Genomic DNA, 20,068 nt, shown 5'->3' on the forward strand with positions numbered 1-20,068 from the left:
TTAAATAATCAAACAAACCTACCTAAAATATATATCCTCCTTATTAAAACGTTATTCCAAGAAGTCCTGAGAGAATGCAAAGCTAAATTAAAACAGTAAATACAAAAAGTTTTCAAAGAGAGATAACAAGTATATCAATACTCAATACTCTTAATTGTTATTATCCTATTCCGCAACATATGCTATAACGTACAAATACGTTATTTCTGCTCAAATATCTGTATTGTAGGCATATCTGCATCATATACTATTAAATTAAACTTCCTAATTGTGACTATAGTTTTGATAAAATGGCCGTATTTACATATTGATATTTGTGCTAAACGGAAGGCTAGACTAGCTAGCATTAATTCTCTTACAAGAAACTAGTATAACTTAGAAAACAACAATGATAAAGCCATGAAGAGATTCTATTAGTTCCTACTAAACAAAACAATTAGATCAAAACTAAAGGTGAATTTTTAGTATTAAGAAACCAACTATCTCTCTTAAATCTCCAATTCAATTATGCCAGTAATCCAGAGGGTTGACTTACTATACAATGAACGAGTGCAGAAATAGAAGAAAATATGAAGAGGTACTAGAAGGCAGAAAAAGAGTTAGTTTTTTTGTTCCTGCGATTGTGAGCACACGCTGATGCTGCGAAAATCCTTTTGCTAGTTCAGATTGCCATTTTCCTTCTCAATTTTGATAAAGAAAATTGACAATTGAGAAAGATGATCAACACAATGCAAGTGACGAGTGAACATTGACAATTGAGAAAGATGATCAACACAGCAGAGCCACAAAACACACAACAGCACACCAGAACCCACAGCAGCAGCAGCACAACCAGAAAATTAATAACAGTGCAAAATTAATACTACCAACAGCATTCAGCATTCAGCAACAAACAACACTTGATTTGATTTCCATTTTTAGCATTCAGCAACAATCGTTAAAAAATAGTAACAAGTAATCCCTAATCACACTAAACCTGAAATCAATAAAGCTAAACAAAAATTTCAATAATGATTTGATTTCTAATTTTAGCAGCAGTAAGAAAATTCTAACAAAAATTTCAGGAATTAAAAAAAGAGCAACAGCACAAAATCAATGCAAAAGAAAGATTGATGATTTCAGTTTCACAGCTTGACATTCCACATTTCTTTGTCATTCACTACTGAGAATCAGACCCCTGAAGATAAATGCTACAAAGCTCAAAGAGAAAGGGATTTCAACCTCATCAGACGACCAATCGAACCCTATGATTTCATAATCTAGGATATCAAAGAGGAGGTGAACAATTTACTACTATAAAGAAGATTCGCTAGAGCATGAGATATTGGAATACAGGGATTTTTCCAAGCCTTTTTAGAATCAATCTATCACACGCTTAGAGACAGAAAGATCCAAGACTAGCCCAAGGAAAGTAAAAAGACCGAGAAGAATACCCAGTCGACTATTTATCCATTCACAATTTCACATTCAAAGATCAGCAACAGGGCATAAAAGGAAGAGAAGAACCAAAGAAGTGAAGGCAGTGCCGCTAACCTTCGATGGAGACATAGACGGCGACCGGCGAAACGACAGCGAGTGGCGACAAAGCGGCGAGTGGCGACACAGCGGCGAGCTGCTCCAAGTTCGAGAGAAGCCAGGGAGGACGGGGACAGGGGGAAGGAGGACGCCGAGCTACAAGAGAGGAAGCAGGGGCGCCGACAGCACGGACGGCGGCGGCACTGCAGCGGAACCGTTGCAAGGAGAACTTAGGATTTTTGTTGGGTGAGTTTGACCTTGGGTTCAGATTTCAGGGGGATAGTTATAGTGATTCACGAATTTTTTGGGGGGGGGGGGGTGGGGGTGGGGTGGGTGTTAGAGGGAAGGGGTGGATTTTGGAAAGTGGACCAGACCATTTTTCAGGTTGGTTCCGGTTGAATCGATTAGACCGGATGGTTCGGCCGATTTTTAGAATATTGATTATTACTATAAAAAATCGGTTTTATTCTGGTTAGTTAAAAAATCTAAAAAAATCGGTTCATTAAACGCCCAATAATATAACGACACATAAGCATCTTTACAAAAAGATATTTTGTGCAACTTTATGGGAGCATCCCCCATTTCTCAATTAGGTGTTACTTTGTTAGTGGCCAAAGATATCTTGGCTACTTAATTAGAGTATATTCAAAGGCCACGATAAGTACATTATGAATTGTACTTGAAAAAAAGTAAGTAAATCGGGAATTTAGACAAAGCATTACGACACAGCAGAAGCTTCCTATAAACGTGATTGCGTGAATTTCAAATTAACTATAAGTAGGTAATATTGATTTGTGAACTTGTATAAACAAATTAAAATAAGTTGGAGTGATGAATTAATTAAAGAGAGCAGAGAGAAATTACAGAATCAATGAAGATTCCAGGAGTGACAACACTAATGGTAACAGTTCAGTGCTTGGAAGTGGGTTTGAACACATTAATCAAAGAAGCCACAGCCAAAGGAATGAGTGACTTTGTTTTTGTTGTGTATTCAAATGCCATGGCCCTCTGTTTCCTTCTACCTTCTGCCTTTATCTATTACAGGTTCTAATTTATTTAATTATTTTTCCCATTTGCTATATTATTGTTAAGTGAAAATTCACATAGAGTTACTTTTATATGAAGTTATAGTTTGTTAAAATAATCTAACAATTCAAGACAACTATATCTGAATTTTTACTTGTAACTGGACTCTAATATAGTAGTAATATCTGTTTTGATGACACTTTATTCTTTTTCTCTTCTTCTTTGTCACTTCAAAATCATAGAAAGAGAGGTTTCCTACCGATCACAAGGGGAGTTGTGTCCAGAATATTTCTTCTTAGCATGGTTAGGTATGTTTAACGTACATTACAATCCTTATTTACTATTTTAAAAATTAAATGCTTAAATGCCACTACTTCAAGATATATTATCAATATACTTTCGTTTACAAAAAGCATAGGAAACAAATTTTTAGTTTGGTAATATTAGTCAACTTTAGGAGTAAAGATTTATAATTTAGCATTTAAAATTTATGGTTTATAATTTAAAATTTAAGATAAACAAATTAATTTTAAAAATATTGGCTAATGTGGATTTAAAAAATATTGGTTCCTTACATTACTCATATAATAATAGAACAAATATTAGAAAACTAATTTTAGTTAATCTACATTAATCAATATTTTTATTGTAAAATTATTTTTTTAATTTTTTTTTTAAATTTAAAATTTAAAATTTAGGATTAATACCGAATTTAGAATTTAAAATTTATGATTAGGGTGGTTGACAACAGTGGCCAATGACAATAGTAGCTGAAGACGGCCGGTGATGAGATATGAAATTATAGACATAGTAGAAAGAAGAAAAAAGATAAGAAGGGATAAAAGGATAATTTTAAAAAGTTAAATGAAGTTAGCCAAAAAATAGATAATTTTCTAGCTTGAAAGCTTGAATAATAATAATAATAATAATAATAATAATAATAATAATAATAATAATAATTTATTTTGTTTTCAATATGTTTAGCCTATATATATACACGTCGTACCCATGATTACCAAGATTTTGAACGATAAAAATAAAATCAATAATTGTCCAAAAAATAAAATTTATTTGAAAATGGGAATTTGACAATAATTTCTGAATTAGGTATGTGTGAATTTGGATTTGATTATGTGGTGGGGTGTTTTTGTGATAGCTGTTGTGAACAGACGTTGATGTATACTGGTATTGGATATAGCTCTCCTACATTGGCTTCAGCTATGGTGGATCTCACTCCAGCTTTTACCTATATTGTTGCTCTCATTTCCCGGTTTGTCAATAATTACATACCCTCCATCTTATTGTGTTTCAAACTTTCAATAAACTAAATATATCATATCAGAAATTAACTACTAATTTATAATACAATCAAATTAAGTTTATTTTATAGCAAAGTACAAAAGAAAATACAAAACAAAAATATATTTGATATTTATGATAAATTTGCTTATTTTATTGATTAATTATTTTAAAAGTTACATGAAATATCGATAAATATACAAACATATAATAATTAATTTAGTAACTAATTTCTAGTATTGTTAGAATTTTTTTTTATAAATTTTATGATAATCTTCTCTATCTATTTCTCATAAAAGATATATATAAAAAAAGATTATTCAATTGAGATTATTTTAAAACATTATAGACTTAAATAGGACGAAAATATTGAGGGATAAAAATAACACATTATTAACAATATTAATTTTTTATGGTACATAATTATTTAATTTTTTTTATGACATCTAAGTAAATTATTGTTAATTACATTAGTTCTATTGTAAGTAAATTTATTTTTTAAATTTTATTCTTAAACATTTTTCTCATCATAAAATATTTATAGAATGGTTAGTACATAAACTTATAAAAAAATAGTACATATATAATAGAGTATAAATTATACATTTTTGTCTATAACGTATCAAATATTTTTAATGTTTTATTTAATCAAATTTTATTTTAATTTTAAAATAAAATTTAATTTTATCCTTTAATAATATTAATTTTTTTAATCAATTAAATTTTATTCAATTATTTGTTTAATTAATCTAAGTAAAATACTCTTAATCACGTTATTTTTATTCTAAATAAATAATTTTTAATTTTACTCTTCACATTATTTTGATTCTAAATAAATTTATTTTTGATTTAGAGAAAATAATAAATTAAATAATTATCTATCGTAACAAATAAAAAAAATAAGATTTATTTAAAGTTAAAAATAAGGGTAAAAAACCTTAATAAGCCAAGTCAAGAATCATGTAACGTAAATACGCCAAAGCAAAAATCGTTTAGCCAAAGCATATTTTTATATAATTCGAACAATGCTGGTTCGAATTCCATTTCTACATAATTCGAACCAGCTTGGTTCGAATTATACACAAACACATGCATACACGTAATTCGAACCAGCTTGGTTCGAATTACACACAAACACACGCACACACATAATTCGAACCAGCTTGGTTCGAATTACACTAATAATTTATTTAAAAAAATTTATTAAAAAAATTAATAATTTAAAAATTAAAAAAATATATTTTTATTTCATACGTTAAAAAAAAGCTAACAAAATATTTAATTACGAGACTTCTTTAAAATATTAATGAGCTATCAATTCGAATTCCATACAATACTTTTCTGTCCATTTTTAATAGTTCATGAATATTTTTAATAAATTTTTTTAAATTATAGTACAAAAAATATTTTATCCTATGCAAAATAATTTAAAAAAAAATGGCTTAAAAAATGTTAGGAGTACTATAAAAATTTGTAATGTTATAATAACTTAGGTAAATACATGCATGTACTCAAATTTTAAATAAAATACTCTACATAGTCAATAATAATTTAGAAATGAAAGAAAATATTTTATTCCATACAAAATAATTAAAAAATATATTTTATTCTATACAAAATAATTTTAAAAAATGGCTTAAAAGATGTTATGAGTACTATAAAAGTTTGTAATATTCTAGTGATTTAGGTAAATACATGATAAAAATATTTTTTCTTTAATTTCTAAATTATTAGTGACTATGTGGAGTATTTCTTTAATGTCCTAAGTCATTAGGACATTACAAATTTTTATAGTACTTCTAACATCTTTTAAGCCATTTTTTAAATTATTTTGCATAGAATAAAATATTTTTTTGTGTTATAATTTAAATAAATTTATTAAAAATATTCATGAGCTATCAAGAATGGGCAGAAGAGTATTGTATAGAATTCGAATTGCTCACCATATCATTTGAATCAGAGTAATTCGAACTTCCCTATGCGTAATTCGAATCATGTAATATCTCACCATATAATTTAAATAATTTTATTAAAAAATTATCATGAATATTTTTTAATAAATTTATTTAAATTATATCATAAAAAAATATTTTATTCTATGCAAAATAATTTAAAAAATGGCTTAAAAGATGTTAGAAGTACTATAAAAATTTGTAATGTCCTAATGACTTAAGACATTAAAGAAATACTCCACATAGTCACTAATAATTTAGAAATTAAAGAAAAAATATTTTTATCATGTATTTACCTAAATCACTAGAATATTACAAACTTTTATAGTACTCATAACATCTTTTAAGCCATTTTTTAAAATTATTTTGTATAGAATAAAATATATTTTTTAATTATTTTGTATGGAATAAAATATTTTCTTTCATTTCTAAATTATTATTGACTATGTAGAGTATTTTATTTAAAATTTGAGTACATGCATGTATTTATCTAAGTTATTATAACATTACAAATTTTTATAGTACTCCTAACATTTTTTAAGCCATTTTTTTTAAATTGTTTTGCATAGGATAAAATATTTTTTGTACTATAATTTAAAAAAAATTATTAAAAAAATTTATTAAAAAATATTCATGAACTATTAAAAATGGACAGAAAAGTATTGTATGGAATTCGAATTGATAGCTCATTAATATTTTAAAGAAGTCTCGTAATTAAATATTTTGTTAGCTTTTTTTAACGTATGAAATAAAAATATATTTTTTTAATTTTTAAATTATTAATTTTTTTAATAAATTTTTTTAAATAAATTATTAATTTTTTAACAGCATAATTCGAATTATACCATGAATTACTGTGTGTAATTCGAACCAAGCTGGTTCGAATTAGTGTGTGCGTGTGTTTGTGTGTAATTCGAACCAAGCTGGTTCGAATTACGTGTGTGTGTTTATGCATGTGTTTGTGTATAATTCGAACCAAGCTGGTTCGAATTATGTAGAAATGGAATTCGAACCAGCATGGTTCGAATTATATAAAAATATGATTTGGCTTATTGCTGAAACGATTTTCGCTTTGGCGTATTTACGTTACATGATTCTTGACTTGGCTTATTAAGGTTTTTTACCCTAAAAATAACGTTTAATTAAATTAAACATAAAAAAATAGTATATGAGAGACAAAAAGATATAATTTATACTTTATTATATATGTACCATATTTTGTTTTCTTTTTTCTGAAGTTTATTGCTACTAACTATTTTACAAGCATGAGTAAAAATCTTAAATTCATAATGCAATTTATTCTGTTAAAATTTACTACCATTTTACTTAATTTGATAATTCTTCTAAGAGTAATATATTATTTTTGTCCTTAATATTTTCGTCCTAATTAAGTCCTTAACATTTCAAAATCATCTTAATTTTGTCCCACCATCAACTCTTTTAATAACAAATCACTAATAATGACAGGATAATATTCAGACGATTTTGAAACATTGAAGATTTAAATAGAATGATCTAAATGTCAGGATAACTTTGTGACTTACCCCAAACGATACTTTACTCTAAATCATATTGTATAGAATGTATTATATCCTAAATTAGTCTATAAAAAAATGGAAAAGTATGAGGAGCCAATGTATGTTTTATACAATGTGTACAATGAGGTTAAATTGAAATTAGAATTAAATTAGAGGCAATTAATCAATTTTGAGTAGTTTCCAATTTAAAATTTGAATTAAATCATGATTTCCGTTAGTTATGGTAATTAATTAATTTTGAGTAGTTATGGCAATTAATTAATTTTGAGTAGTTTCCCATTTAAAATTTGAATCAAATCATGATTCCTGTCATAATCAAATTAAGATTATCTCCCTCTCTCAATACGGTATAAACTCTTCACTCACTCTCTCCTCGAAGCAAAAACTGGTACAGTGTCGCCACGGTTACCATTCGCCGTCGGATATCGCGCCGACACTCTTCCGACTGGCGCCGTCGTCCGCACAGGCACCATACGTAGGGAGGACGCGCATATTGTGTGAGTCGAGCTCACAGCACCGCAGCAACCTAGACGTCCAGCGCCTCCATCACAGCCGGTTTGTACCTTCTTCCTGTCGTCGGATGTTCACTTTCTCTGTGAATGTGGATCGTTATTCTTGAGTGCTTAATTGTAGAAGATTATTGCTGGTTATGATTTATACACGTTCATATTGGATGTTCACTTTCTCAATTTTTGTGGATGTTTATTCTTCGAGTAATTCAACAAGAGTCAGGCAGCAGCGCTGGGATGATGCAAGCGCGGGATTCAGAGCTGCAACTCACGTCGATGACGCTGATAGTTGCAGGTCACGGATGTTCGGCCGCGTGAGGAGTGACGGAGGTTCTTCCGGCGAGGGCGTTGGCGCAAAGAGGCGGAGCGCGACAGTTCCGGTCAGCAGGAACGGAAGTTACACGTCACGCAGAAACAAAGCGGTAGAACGTAGGTTGCTGCGCACATGACAGGGCGGCGAAGAAAGGACATTTTTCTGCGGAACAAACAATGGGATTTTTTGGAGGGTAGGTAATGGTGGGTGATGAAGGGTTAATGTGAAAGAATTTGGAGTAAATTTGGGGTAGAAATCACAAAAAGCAACTAGAAATTAGGGATAATAATATTTATTTTACATTATTAATACATATTGGACTAAATAAACAGCCCATTCTACATATTATATAGATACCTCATTGTCTCTTTAGCGAGACTCATACAAAATTTTTAGTGTAATCTCAACAAATTTTAATCACTAAGTCAGTTCCAAAACTTTTATTTCTCTAAAGAAATCAGTTCTACATCAGATTATTTATCTATATGAAGAGACTAATATAAAAATTTTATAAAATTTTAGCTTTTATTAATAATAAAAACAAATATAAGACTAATTTGTTTAACTTTTTTGTCAAAATTTGATGTGAGAATTAATATATTTAACAAAATAAAAGGTCAAAAATTAAAGTGATAATTAAATTGTTTTGAAAATTGAATTGTTCCTGCTACAAATATTTTGCAGACTATCTAACATATTATTCTGTAACTAATTATTAAGTGTGTGTTTGGATTACAGTTTGTAAATGGGAATTTGCATTAAATTGATTTTGCAAAATTGATTTTGATGATAAGTAAGTTTGGGTTAATGTGATTTATATTTGGCAATCTTTATATCAAAATTGATTATAGTAAAATAAATGTTGTTTGGATTATACTACTTAAAATCACTTTTAGATGAAAAATTACTAAGAGACATCAATTTAAATAATTTTTTTATATACCTGCAAAATCAAAATACTATAAAAAATAATATAAAAAATATTTATCATATAAATAAAATAAATACAATAAAAAATAAAAATATAAAAAAGAGTACTATAAATTTTATAATATCAAACAAAAAAAATATTCTATAATTTTTTTAGTACCGTCAGTACTCTTTAATTTAGTATTATTTTGGACTATAAATTTTTATTATTTATGACTTTATTGTTATTTATAATTAATTTTTTATTCATTTTGTTCTTTTTTTTATAGGATCATAATTTATATTATACAAAATTTTGATAATAAACGTAGTATATAATAATTACAATTACAAATTTTACAAAGTCAGAATAAAAAAAAATTAATACAAAACAAAAATAGAGTACATCAAAGAATAGAAAAAAAATTATACAAATAAGAAATAATAAAAATTCCATAAAATCAACAACATATATCATATGAACAAAAAAATACCATAAAAAGTAAATAAAATTCATATGAATAAAATCAAATAAAAAAATAAAAAATTTCATACACAACATAAATACAATGCCGTAAAGAACAGAAAAAAAAGAATTCATATGAAAAAAATAATAAAAATATCGTAAAACTTAATAAAATACTTAAAAAATTAGAGCACCATAAAAAAAATCAACAACATTTATCATATAAATAAAAGAAATATAATAAAATAAATTAAAAATCATATAAACAAAGCTAACCAAAAATAAAAAAAAGATTTCATAAAAAATATACATATAAAAAATAATATATTAAATGATAAAAAAACTCATATAAAAACATAACATGAGAAATCAGAACACTACATAAATAATATAAAAATATTTATCATATAAATAAAAAATATAAATAAAAAATACAATAAAAAAGTATAAAAATTAAAATATGAAAATGAATACTAAAAATAATAAAAAAATTAAAATATTCAATTTGCTAGTGATTGAAACAAATTTGAACGATTTTGATGAAAAAAAATTGAAACAAAAAAACTATGAAGAAGTAGGATCTAGGAAGAACTACAAAGAACAGGTAATAGTTATTGGTATCATTACTATAGAAGAAAATGATAGGTAGGGTTGGTAAAAAAAAAAAAAAATTTTATACTCAATTTTCTAATGGCAATCAGCAACTATGAACGTGAAAGGCAAAAACTACAAATTTTAGCTTCTCCTAAACGTGCGTTCAAAGGCAGAATCAATTCTGCGTTTAGAAAAATAAAAATTGCTAAACATCAAAGTAAAAATTTTAAGAAGCTCAAATGGGCTTTTCTCCTTCCCAACGTGTTTTCCAAACACACCTTAACTATGGTTGGTAATTTGGTACCATAGAAACTCTTGCAAAATATGTGCATCCATTCTTTCAGGTTGGAAAAGCTTAACATGAAACTACGGAGTGGCAAGGCAAAAAGCATTGGCACTGTGGTCTCAATTGTTGGGGCATTGGTGGTGACCCTACACGAAGGCTTCCCATTAACAAGTCACCGTGGTCCGCCACATAACATCGTCGTCTCGGGTGAAAACTTAATTCCAGAACCATCGGATTGGGTGCTCGGAGGCTTCCTTCTTTCGGCCGGAAGCTTCTGTCTTTCGCTCGTCTTCATTGTCAAGGTGATTGAATAACTAACTAATTAACCTCATTATCATTCAGACATTGCACACTGCTCTTTTTAGCTTATTTGATTTGATCTTCTAATAACAGTTATATATAAATGAATGTAGACATGGATTATCAAGGATTACCCCGAAGAGTTAATGGTAGCAACAATTTCTTGTAGTTTTGTGATCATCCTTTCAAGTATAGTAGCTCTCATTGTTGACTCAAGTGCACAAGCATGGTTGCTCAAACCTGATACAGAGTTGATAGCTATAGTGTATTCAGTAAGCCAATTTATTTAATGTAATGTAATGTACAAATTGAATTTGATGAATGCGAGAAACTAAAGTAAATTGGTATGCAGGGAATATTTGTTGTGTCATTGCGTAGCATTGTGCATATATGGGCATGTAGAAAAAGAGGACCTGTGTATGTTGCTATGTTCAATCCTTTGGGGATGGTAATTTCACTTGCCATGGGGGTCACATTTCTTAAGGACACGCTCTATCTAGGAAGGTATCTATGTACTACAAATTATTATTCAAGTTTTAATTATATTATTCATCATTATGATGAAATAAATTTTATAATACTTATTACTATTCTCTTTGGTTTATATGTAGCATAATTGGAGCTGGTGTTATAGCTCTTGGGTTTTATGGCGTGATATGGGGGCAGGATCAAGAAGAAAAGATGGTAGATGAGAAAAATAATGGAAGATGTGACTCTGTGTTATCATCTTCTTCTACGGCTCCTTTGTTGCAGAACAAGAGCATTCATGTATAGAAGCCATTTTAGGCTACAAGCTAGCATGGGAAACTAATAAACAAAAGTCATGTATCTAAAAGACAAATGGGTTTCACAATAATGATGTATATTCACTCACAAGTCACAACTAATTATTTGATCACAATAATAGAGCTTTTATAGCTTTACAATCGGTGTAAAACCCTAAAAAATAGTAAATAATTAACTAATAAATTAATTATGAGTCTAAGAAATTAGAGAATTTAAATTTTATAAATTAAAGAAGTAAAAATATTTATAAAAAAAATATAAATTTTAATATTAATTTTAAAAATTTTGGCTTAAAATTAGACCGACAGACCAAACCGATTGAATCGAACTTAAATTGGACCCAAACCCAACATATAAAACCCTAACCCAGCCTCCTCTTTCCTTCATTAATGATGAAACACGTTGAGTTTGGCAAGGAGGAGCCAAACCCTTAGTCCACTATTCACTCCTCTCTTATTTGGCTCATAATTTTCAATCCGGAACTTCGATCGCCACACCGTCTGCGATCACGCATTCGTTTCGTCGAACTCTTCAATTCTAACATAACAATGTGGTAAGGATATTTAATTTTCATGCCCAGTTCTTTGTTTTCCTCTTTTTTACATTTTTTGTTTGGATTTTGAGGGATTTTGATGATTTTGATTGTTTAGGTGCAGTCCAAACATTGGATAATTGTTGAGTTTTATCCCAATCATCAATGGGTAAGCTAAAAAAACTCTAAACCCTTGTGGTTTGTCTAATTTTGATAAATTGTATTAAATTACATTAAAATTATGTTGAATTTGGTATTGAATCGGTGAATTGGAGTGCTTGAAACTCAGCTTTGGGTGGATGGAATTTATTAGGATTGATTTGGAGCCTTTAAAGCTTGAAGTTCGGGATTTTTATTTTTTTGGCTTAGGGAGGACTCGGCCAAAGTATGGTTTTGATTTTTCGTACTTAGGGCTTGTTTGGGTGAGCTTCTAAGAAAAGATCTTTTTTCGAGTTATCTTTTTTAAAAAGATCTTATAGAGAAGTAAAAGTAATTTTATGTTTGGATATCTCATGTAAAAAGGTCTTTTTATCAATCAATTATGTTTGGGTATAACAATATAAAAGTACTTTTTTGTTTATTTATTACATGAAAAACATCTTTTTTTTAAGGAAAAAAGATCTTTTAAAAAAAGATGTAAATTACAACTTCTCAAAAAAGATCTTTTTTTTTTATTTTACTAGTGCTTTTACTTTTACTACTAGAAATTTGCCAAACACGTTAAAAAATAAAAAAAGATCTTTTTTTTATTGAAAAAAGATCTTTTTTTAACAAAATAATGGCGCCCAAACATGCACTTAATGTGTAATGTCACGTGAAAACTTAGGATAGAAGACCATAAGATAGGGTTAAATTGAATGAACTGTTGATTGAATTATGTATGTGGTTTATGAATTGTGAATGAAGATTGAGTGAGTTGTATGTGTTGGAGTATAATTTGATGATTATAAGATGATAATTGTTGATGATGGTAATCAGTGGCTAAGAGAAGGGGGGAGGGGGTTAAATCTTAGCTCCTTTTTTGCTGAATATTAATTACTGCCTTTTAAAAGAACTTCAAGAGATATTTCTGCTTTTTGTCTCGTAACATGTCAAGAGACATTTTCTTTTTGTCTCGTAACCGGTTGATGAGCGGATAATTTATACGCTTTTTGGCATTATTTTTACTTAGTTTTTAGTATGATTTAGTTAGTTTTTAGTATATTTTTATTAGTTTTTAAATAAAAATCACATTTCTGGACTTTACTATGAGTTTGTGTGTTTTTCTATGATTTCAGGTAATTTCTGGCTAAAATTGAGGAACTTGAGCAAAAATCAGATTCAGAGACTAAAGAAGGACTGCAGATGCTGTTGGATTCTGACCTCTCTGCACTCAAAGTGGATTTTTTGGAGCTACAGAAGTCCAAATCATGCGCTCTTAATTGCGTTGGAAAGTAGACATCTAGGGCTTTTCAGAAATATATAATAGTCCATACTTTGCCCGAGTTTAGACGATGCAAACTGGCTTCAACGCCAGCTTTTTGCCCTATTCTGGAGTTAAACGCCAAAAACAGGTTGCAAAGCAGAGTTAAATGCCAGAAACAGGTTACAAACTGGCGTTTAACTCCAAGGAAGACCTCTACACGTGAAAGCTTCAATGCTCAGCCCAAGCACACACCAAGTGGGCCCGGAAGTGGATTTCTGCATCATTTACTTATCTCTGTAAATTCTAGTAACTAGTTTAGTATAAATAGAACTTTTTACTATTGTTTTTACATCTTTGGATTATCTTTTGATCATGTTTTGATGATTGAACCTCTTTGGGAGGCTGGCCATTCGGCCATGCCTGGACCATTATCACTTATGTATTTTCAACGGTAGAGTTTCTACACACCATAGATTAAGGTATGGAGCTCTGCTGTTCCTCATGAATTAATGAAAAGTACTATTGTTTTTCTATTCAATTCGAGCCTATTTCTTCTCTAAGATATTCATTCGCACACAAGAACATGATGAATGTGATGATTATGTGACGCTCATCATCATTCTCACTTATAAACGCGTGTCTGACAAACACTTCCGTTCTACATGTAAACAAGCTTGAATGTGTATCTCTTAGCCTAATGATCGTGAGATCAGAGTCTTCGTCGTATAGGTTAGAATTATTGGCGGCCATTCTTGAGATCCGGAAAGTCTAAACCTTGTCTGTGGTATTCCGAGTAGGATCTGGGAAGGGATGGCTGTGACGAGCTTCAAACTCGTGAGTGCTGGGCGTAGTGAAAGATGTAAAAGGATTACTGAATCCTATTCCAGCAGGATCGAGAATCGACAGATGATTAGCCGTGCGGTGACAGCGCATTTTGGACCATTTTCACTGAGAGGACGGGATGTAGCCATGGACAACGGTGATGCCCAACATACAACTTGCCATGGAGAGGAGTATGAAAGATTGGATGAAGACAATAGGAAAGCAGAGCTTCAGAAGGAACAAAAGCATCTCCATATGCTTATCTGAAATTCTCACCAATGAATTACATAAGTATTTCTATCCTATTTTATATTTTAATTATATTTTAATTATCAAATCTCCATAACCTATTGAATCTGCCTGACTGAGATTTACAAGGTGACCATAGCTTGCTTCAAGCCGACAATCTCCGTGGGATCGACCTTACTCACGTAAGGTTTATTACTTGGACGACCCAGTACACTTGCTGGTTAGTTGTGCGAAGTTGTGACAAAGAACTAAGATTATGAACGTGCGTATAAAGCTTTTGGTGCCGTTACCAAGGAATGAACGATCACGATTTTGCATACCACCGGTTAGGAGATTATTTTCAATTTTGTTTTCAGTGCACCAGAAACAGAATAGGAGGAGAAGAGAAAAAGAGAATCACACCCAGAAGGATCCTGATTCAGTTGCTAAGTGCAATGCAACCTACATCCAATCTCCATCACAACAGTGACGGAATTTTACTATAATCATCAGATTACATACACCAATTCTTCCCTAGGAACTACCCATTCCTATCTGGGACAAATCCAGATTCTATCCCCAAATCTGAACTTTACTTGGATACCTGCCAAGCTTTCAACTGCAAAGTGCTAACCCAACTTGTAAGGAAATCCCCACAGGATCATGAACCACAACATACAGATGTACAAAGAAACTCTGAGACATCTATGGCTTTTTCTTTAATTTTGTTCACTGCTTTTTTCCTCTCACTGGTTTTTTCTTACAAACCTCACTTTGTTTGTCTTTTTCACCATGAGACTCAGACAGACAAAATAAAGAAAAGAAAACAAAATAAAACTCATTGAAGGAGAAGAACTCTGTTAGCTTCGGGTAGCTATGAGAACTCTGTACTTACTCTCCTTGATCTCAACCCTTGGCCGTTTACCCTTAATATAGAAGGGGAAGCTTCCAAGGTTGAAACCGGTTCAACCAAGCCACCAACATCTTCTCCAACACACAGCCGGTTCGGACAGAGAAGAGAGAAGAGAGAGGGAAAAATCGAAAATCAACATGCATGTACCTCTCTCAACCCTTCTCATCAAGTTCCTTCACTCTGAGCCCTTGATCTTGACTTTGGCTCCAAGAAAGAACTCTGACCCTTGATGAATCTCTGATCCTTGACAGCTCCTTCCTTTCCATATTTGCTTCTTCCTCTTCATAGCTTCAGAAGCTACATTCTTTTTTGGATGAACAAAAATGGAAATGAGCTTTAGTCACAGAGATCTTCTTCTCTGACCGAGGTGGATCTTTTCTATTCTTGGCATGGAAGATCTTGAAGCTCTTCTTGAAATCTTGCCTTCAATAGCAAAGATCTAGCCACACCATGCTTCGGATCTTCTTTTTGCAAAGGCCATCATCAACCTAGCCTTTTATTCTTCCATTAGCTTCACTGTATCTGTACTTCTCTTCTGATAACTTGTTCACTCTTCTTTCCTGAGTGAAGTGACCGAATAGCAAAGAAGAAAGAGGAGAGAGAAGAAACAAAGCTTTCAATGTAAGATTAAATGATATTGAATTGTGGATTTCGGTTACCTATGTGAACATTTAATCAAATTGAAATTTGTGTTTCAGTTACCAATGCATGCATTCAATTTAATTAAAATTTGAATTTCACCACCAAAAGAGAGTGGGTAATCGAACCACTTCTCTTTCCATTTCTTCTCTCTTTAATTTCGGACCAAAGGCTTTGTTGGTCTAAAAACATTGTTTTGGGCTGTGCATATATTTCCTGGCCCAAATAGCTTTGATATCCTTTTAAATAATTCAGCCACTTAGTATGAAACGTTTTTGCACAAGGGCTGATTATTCTCATCACATTGGGCTTATGTGACTTTGGCCCAATAATCAAAATCTGCACATTAACAAAATTATCATACAAATAATTGGAAGCAAATATTGAAATAACATATTTAATAATGTTTGATCATCATAATAATCCATGTTTTTCAATCTCAACCGTTGATGTTGATGAGGTTTGATAAAGATTGAAAATGGTGGATTGAGAATGAAATTGAGCAATTAGGTATGGAATGATTAAGAAAAAGACGTAGGGACAATTGGCATTGTTTTTGTTGTAAAATTAGTGGTTTGAAATTGAGAATTTTGGAAAACTAGAGATTTTGTAAACTTTGGTAAAAGCTTATTTTTGACCAATTTCGGTGGGTCATAATTTGGTTTTCAGACCCTCAAATTTGTAAACTATGTTTTGAAAGAAAATTGGGTCCGTGAAGTTTATAATGTTCGAAGAATAGAATAAAAATGATTTTTTACGAAAAAGTTATGCGATTTCGAAGTTGGGTGTGTAAAACTAATTTCTGCAGACTTAATAGTTTTTCTGAAAAACACAGGGCATGCGTACGTGGAAACATGCATGCGTATGCAAGAATTTTCTCTGTTCAACACCCCCACATACGCAAGAATTTCCTCTGTTCAACACCCTTGTGTACGCATGAGGTATGCGGTCGTGAGAATGACCAAATTTGAACGTGTACGTACGCGGCAATGACTATGCGTACGTGAGCCACCCCCTATGTTTTGAGAACTTGCATAAGCGAAAGGTGCTCGTGTCGTGAGATTGTCAAAAACTACATCCATGCGTACGCAAGTGGTGGCATGTGTATGCATGACCACCCTATTTTGAAAAAGTTGTATTTTTGAGACTTAACGTAAGAACTAGTATAACCATTTTAATAAAATAATAATTTTTTAAGTGCCCAGAGTAGATTCAAAATTTAGAAGTTTTAATTTGAAAATAGAAAGGTGAAATTCGATTTCGATGAATTTTTCTGAGTTGGAAAATGTATATTTTTCGAAAAGTTTTTGTAAAAATGCGTACTGGTGCTTAAGCAGGAGTACCAGCTCTAGTCTGTCCAGTACTGCATATTTTGGAAAATAAGATTTTGAAAATTGATTTATTATTTTGAAAGGATAAAAATAATTTTATAATTGAAAATCGGGCACTAACCTTAAATGTTTAGGCCCAAAGTGGGCCAAACGAACTAAAAACGCTACGCAGTTGAACTAGGCCCAAGTGGGCCCAAACCCAACATATAAAAGCATATTTTAATGAGCTTTAAGCTCATTTTCAGCACACTCACAAAGAGAGGGGCGCTAGTTTTGAGAGAAGAGAGGAGGAAGAAGAGCACTATTCATCTCCTCCTTATTTTGACCATATCTTGAGCTACGGAGCTCCGATTGACGAGCCGTTTGCGACCACGTGAAGCTCTCATCGAGCTCTTCGTTTTTATCTAAGAAAATCTGGTAAGAACTCGAAGTTCACACTCCAGTTTCTTGCCCTAGTTTCTGTGCATTTTTTGTTATGGTTTTTGAGTAAACTTTGTAGTTTTGGTTGTTTAGGTGATCTCTAGTAGCGGGTACTTGTTGGGAATTGTCCGAATCCTCTTTGGACAAGGTAAAGTTCCTCATAAACCCTTATAGTGTTGTATGTTGTGGTTTCTAGTTTTTTATTTTGGTGATATATGTGTTGTTAGTTTGAGCTTTGGTGCTTTTTGGAGTTGTCTTGGCTTTTTGGTGGTTTCGTGCATGGAGGATAATCGGCCAAGGTATGGTTTCGGTTTTCTTTATGTAATATGTAATATTTCTGGACACTTAAGCTAGTTGACTGATGAATCCACATTTTATAATATTTATTTACTCTAATTTGGTGGATTTCATCAACTTTTGCATTTATCCATTGAAATAGCATAGTTTCATAATTTCTCCCTAAATTGCGCTTGAAAGTGAAAACATGTTTTTTAACCTTTATAATTGCTAAATTTTATTTACTTTAATTCTATTTGATTCCTTGATGTGTTTGTTGAGTAATTTCAGGCTTACAAGGCAAGTATGGATTGAAGAAGTGGAAGGAAAGCATGCAAAATGGGAGAATTCAAGAAATGAAGGATTTGTAAAGCTTCCAGTCCTGACCTCTTAGTACCAAAGTGATCATAACTTGACCTACAGAGGTCCAAATGAGGCGGTTCTAGTGGCATTGGAAAGCTAACGTCCGGGGCTTCAAAATGATATATAATATGCTATAGTGAACATAAGTTGAAGTGTGCATACAGACACAATTTGTGCGTACGCACAAGTAAGAAAATAGCAAGTGTGCGTACGCACACACCTGTGCGTACGCACAGGTCCTGACACGTGAGCTCATTAACTGAAAATTGTTGGGGGCAATTTCTGGGCCTCCAAAGACCAATCCAACTCATTTCTGAAGCTATTTCAAGCCAAATTGAAAGAGGATGAAGGGGGGAGCACTTAGGTTTAGGTTTTTACATGTTTTTGTCTTAGTTTCTAGAGAGAGAAGCTCCCCATTCTCTCTAGAATTAGAGTTTTTATCTTTATTCTCTCTTTAATTTCTCTCTTCAATTCTTATTTTATTGTAGTTTCATTTATATTTTCATATTTTTTTGCCTTTAATCTCTTAGTTTCCTTTGTTAATTTTACTTTCATGCTACTTTTAGTTTATGAACACTTGTCACTTTTAATTTCATTTAATGCAATTTTGATATTTTGTCTCTCTTTAATGCTTGTTTGAATTGTTATTATCATTTTATTACAATTGGTAGTTCTAGATTTATTTTTGTTGCAATTTATGATATTTTCCCTTTTATGCATGCTAGGTGTTTGATAAAATATCTCTTTTTTGCTTTTGCATAATTTTTCATACTCTTGGCTTGGAATTGGATAATTAGGTGACCTTGAGTCATAGATGTCCATTCGATGTTGTGATTAGAATTGTTAGTTGGTTTGGTTTCCACTAACGCTAGTCTTTCACTAAGTTAATTAGTGAGTTGATTAGGACTTGTGTATTGAGATCAATTATGCCCTCTTGACTTATTCTCGATATTAGGATAGACTAATTGGGATTAATTCTTAGCAATTATCATGTTTGTGGTCTATGATTATGATAGGGATCCTTAACTCCCAATCCTTGCTAAGAGTTCCTCCTTTTTGCCACTTGAATTACATTTTTGATTTACTTGCTTTGAGCTTTAATTCCTTGCATGCTTCTTTACTTTCTTGCCTTCTAATTTTCTTGCCAATTGCCATCAAACCCCCTTGCTTCCCTCATAGCCAACAATTGAGCATTTCATTGCAATCCCTAGGGAGAACGACCCGGGAATTCAAACTCCCGGTTATTTGTTTTGTATTGTGACTTATTCTTTGAATTAAACTTTAATGTTGAGAGTTAGTTGTTGATTTGGCTATACTTACAACGAATGATTTCTATTTTGAGAAATTCCGAATCAATGACAAATTTTCGCTCATCAAGTTTTTGGTGCCATTGTCGGGGATTGCAATGGTGTTACATTATTGGCTATTGTTGATATGTGAATATGTGAATAGTTTGTTTTTGATTGGTTTCTTATTTTTGCTTGTAAATATGTCTTTTGGTTGTTAGCTTGCTTAAATAAATTTTTGTTTTAAAATGCATATGTAAATAGTTAGTAATTTGTTTAAATTGCCTTTTTGACTTGAGTTGCATATTTAAAATTTTGAATTAGTTTTTGATGGTTGAAATAGTTTTGGGTAAATTTTTG

General features: G+C 31.1%; 2 protein-coding genes across 4 annotated transcripts; both read left to right on the plus strand.

Moving 5' to 3' along the window:
• The first annotated feature begins 569 nt into the window (after window positions 1-569).
• On the plus strand, window positions 570-1,765 carry LOC148563677 (uncharacterized). Its single transcript, XM_088486897.1, has 4 exons — window positions 570-577; window positions 781-954; window positions 1,039-1,128; window positions 1,450-1,765. The coding sequence occupies exons 1-4, from the start codon at window positions 570-572 to the stop codon at window positions 1,763-1,765; spliced, it is 588 nt and encodes a 195-aa protein (XP_088343023.1).
• Window positions 1,766-2,317: 552 nt separating this feature from the next.
• On the plus strand, window positions 2,318-11,583 carry LOC107643388 (WAT1-related protein At3g28050-like). 3 transcript variants are annotated; one of them, XM_088488381.1, is made up of 7 exons: window positions 2,318-2,559; window positions 2,784-2,849; window positions 3,698-3,811; window positions 10,466-10,709; window positions 10,821-10,979; window positions 11,060-11,211; window positions 11,319-11,583. In XM_088488381.1, the coding sequence occupies exons 1-7, from the start codon at window positions 2,387-2,389 to the stop codon at window positions 11,479-11,481; spliced, it is 1,071 nt and encodes a 356-aa protein (XP_088344507.1). In that variant the 5' UTR covers window positions 2,318-2,386; the 3' UTR covers window positions 11,482-11,583. The 3 variants fall into 3 exon arrangements, with proteins under 3 accessions (XP_088344507.1, XP_088344508.1, XP_088344509.1); XM_088488382.1 differs by having other exon boundaries at window positions 2,320-2,559; window positions 3,649-3,811; XM_088488383.1 differs by lacking the exon at window positions 3,698-3,811 and having other exon boundaries at window positions 2,320-2,559.
• The last annotated feature ends 8,485 nt before the right edge of the window (window positions 11,584-20,068 follow it).

This window comes from Arachis ipaensis, chromosome B5 (assembly GCF_059453495.1).
Source record: "Arachis ipaensis isolate K30076 ecotype BB chromosome B5, ASM5945349v1, whole genome shotgun sequence".
Lineage (NCBI taxonomy): Eukaryota > Viridiplantae > Streptophyta > Magnoliopsida > Fabales > Fabaceae > Arachis > Arachis ipaensis.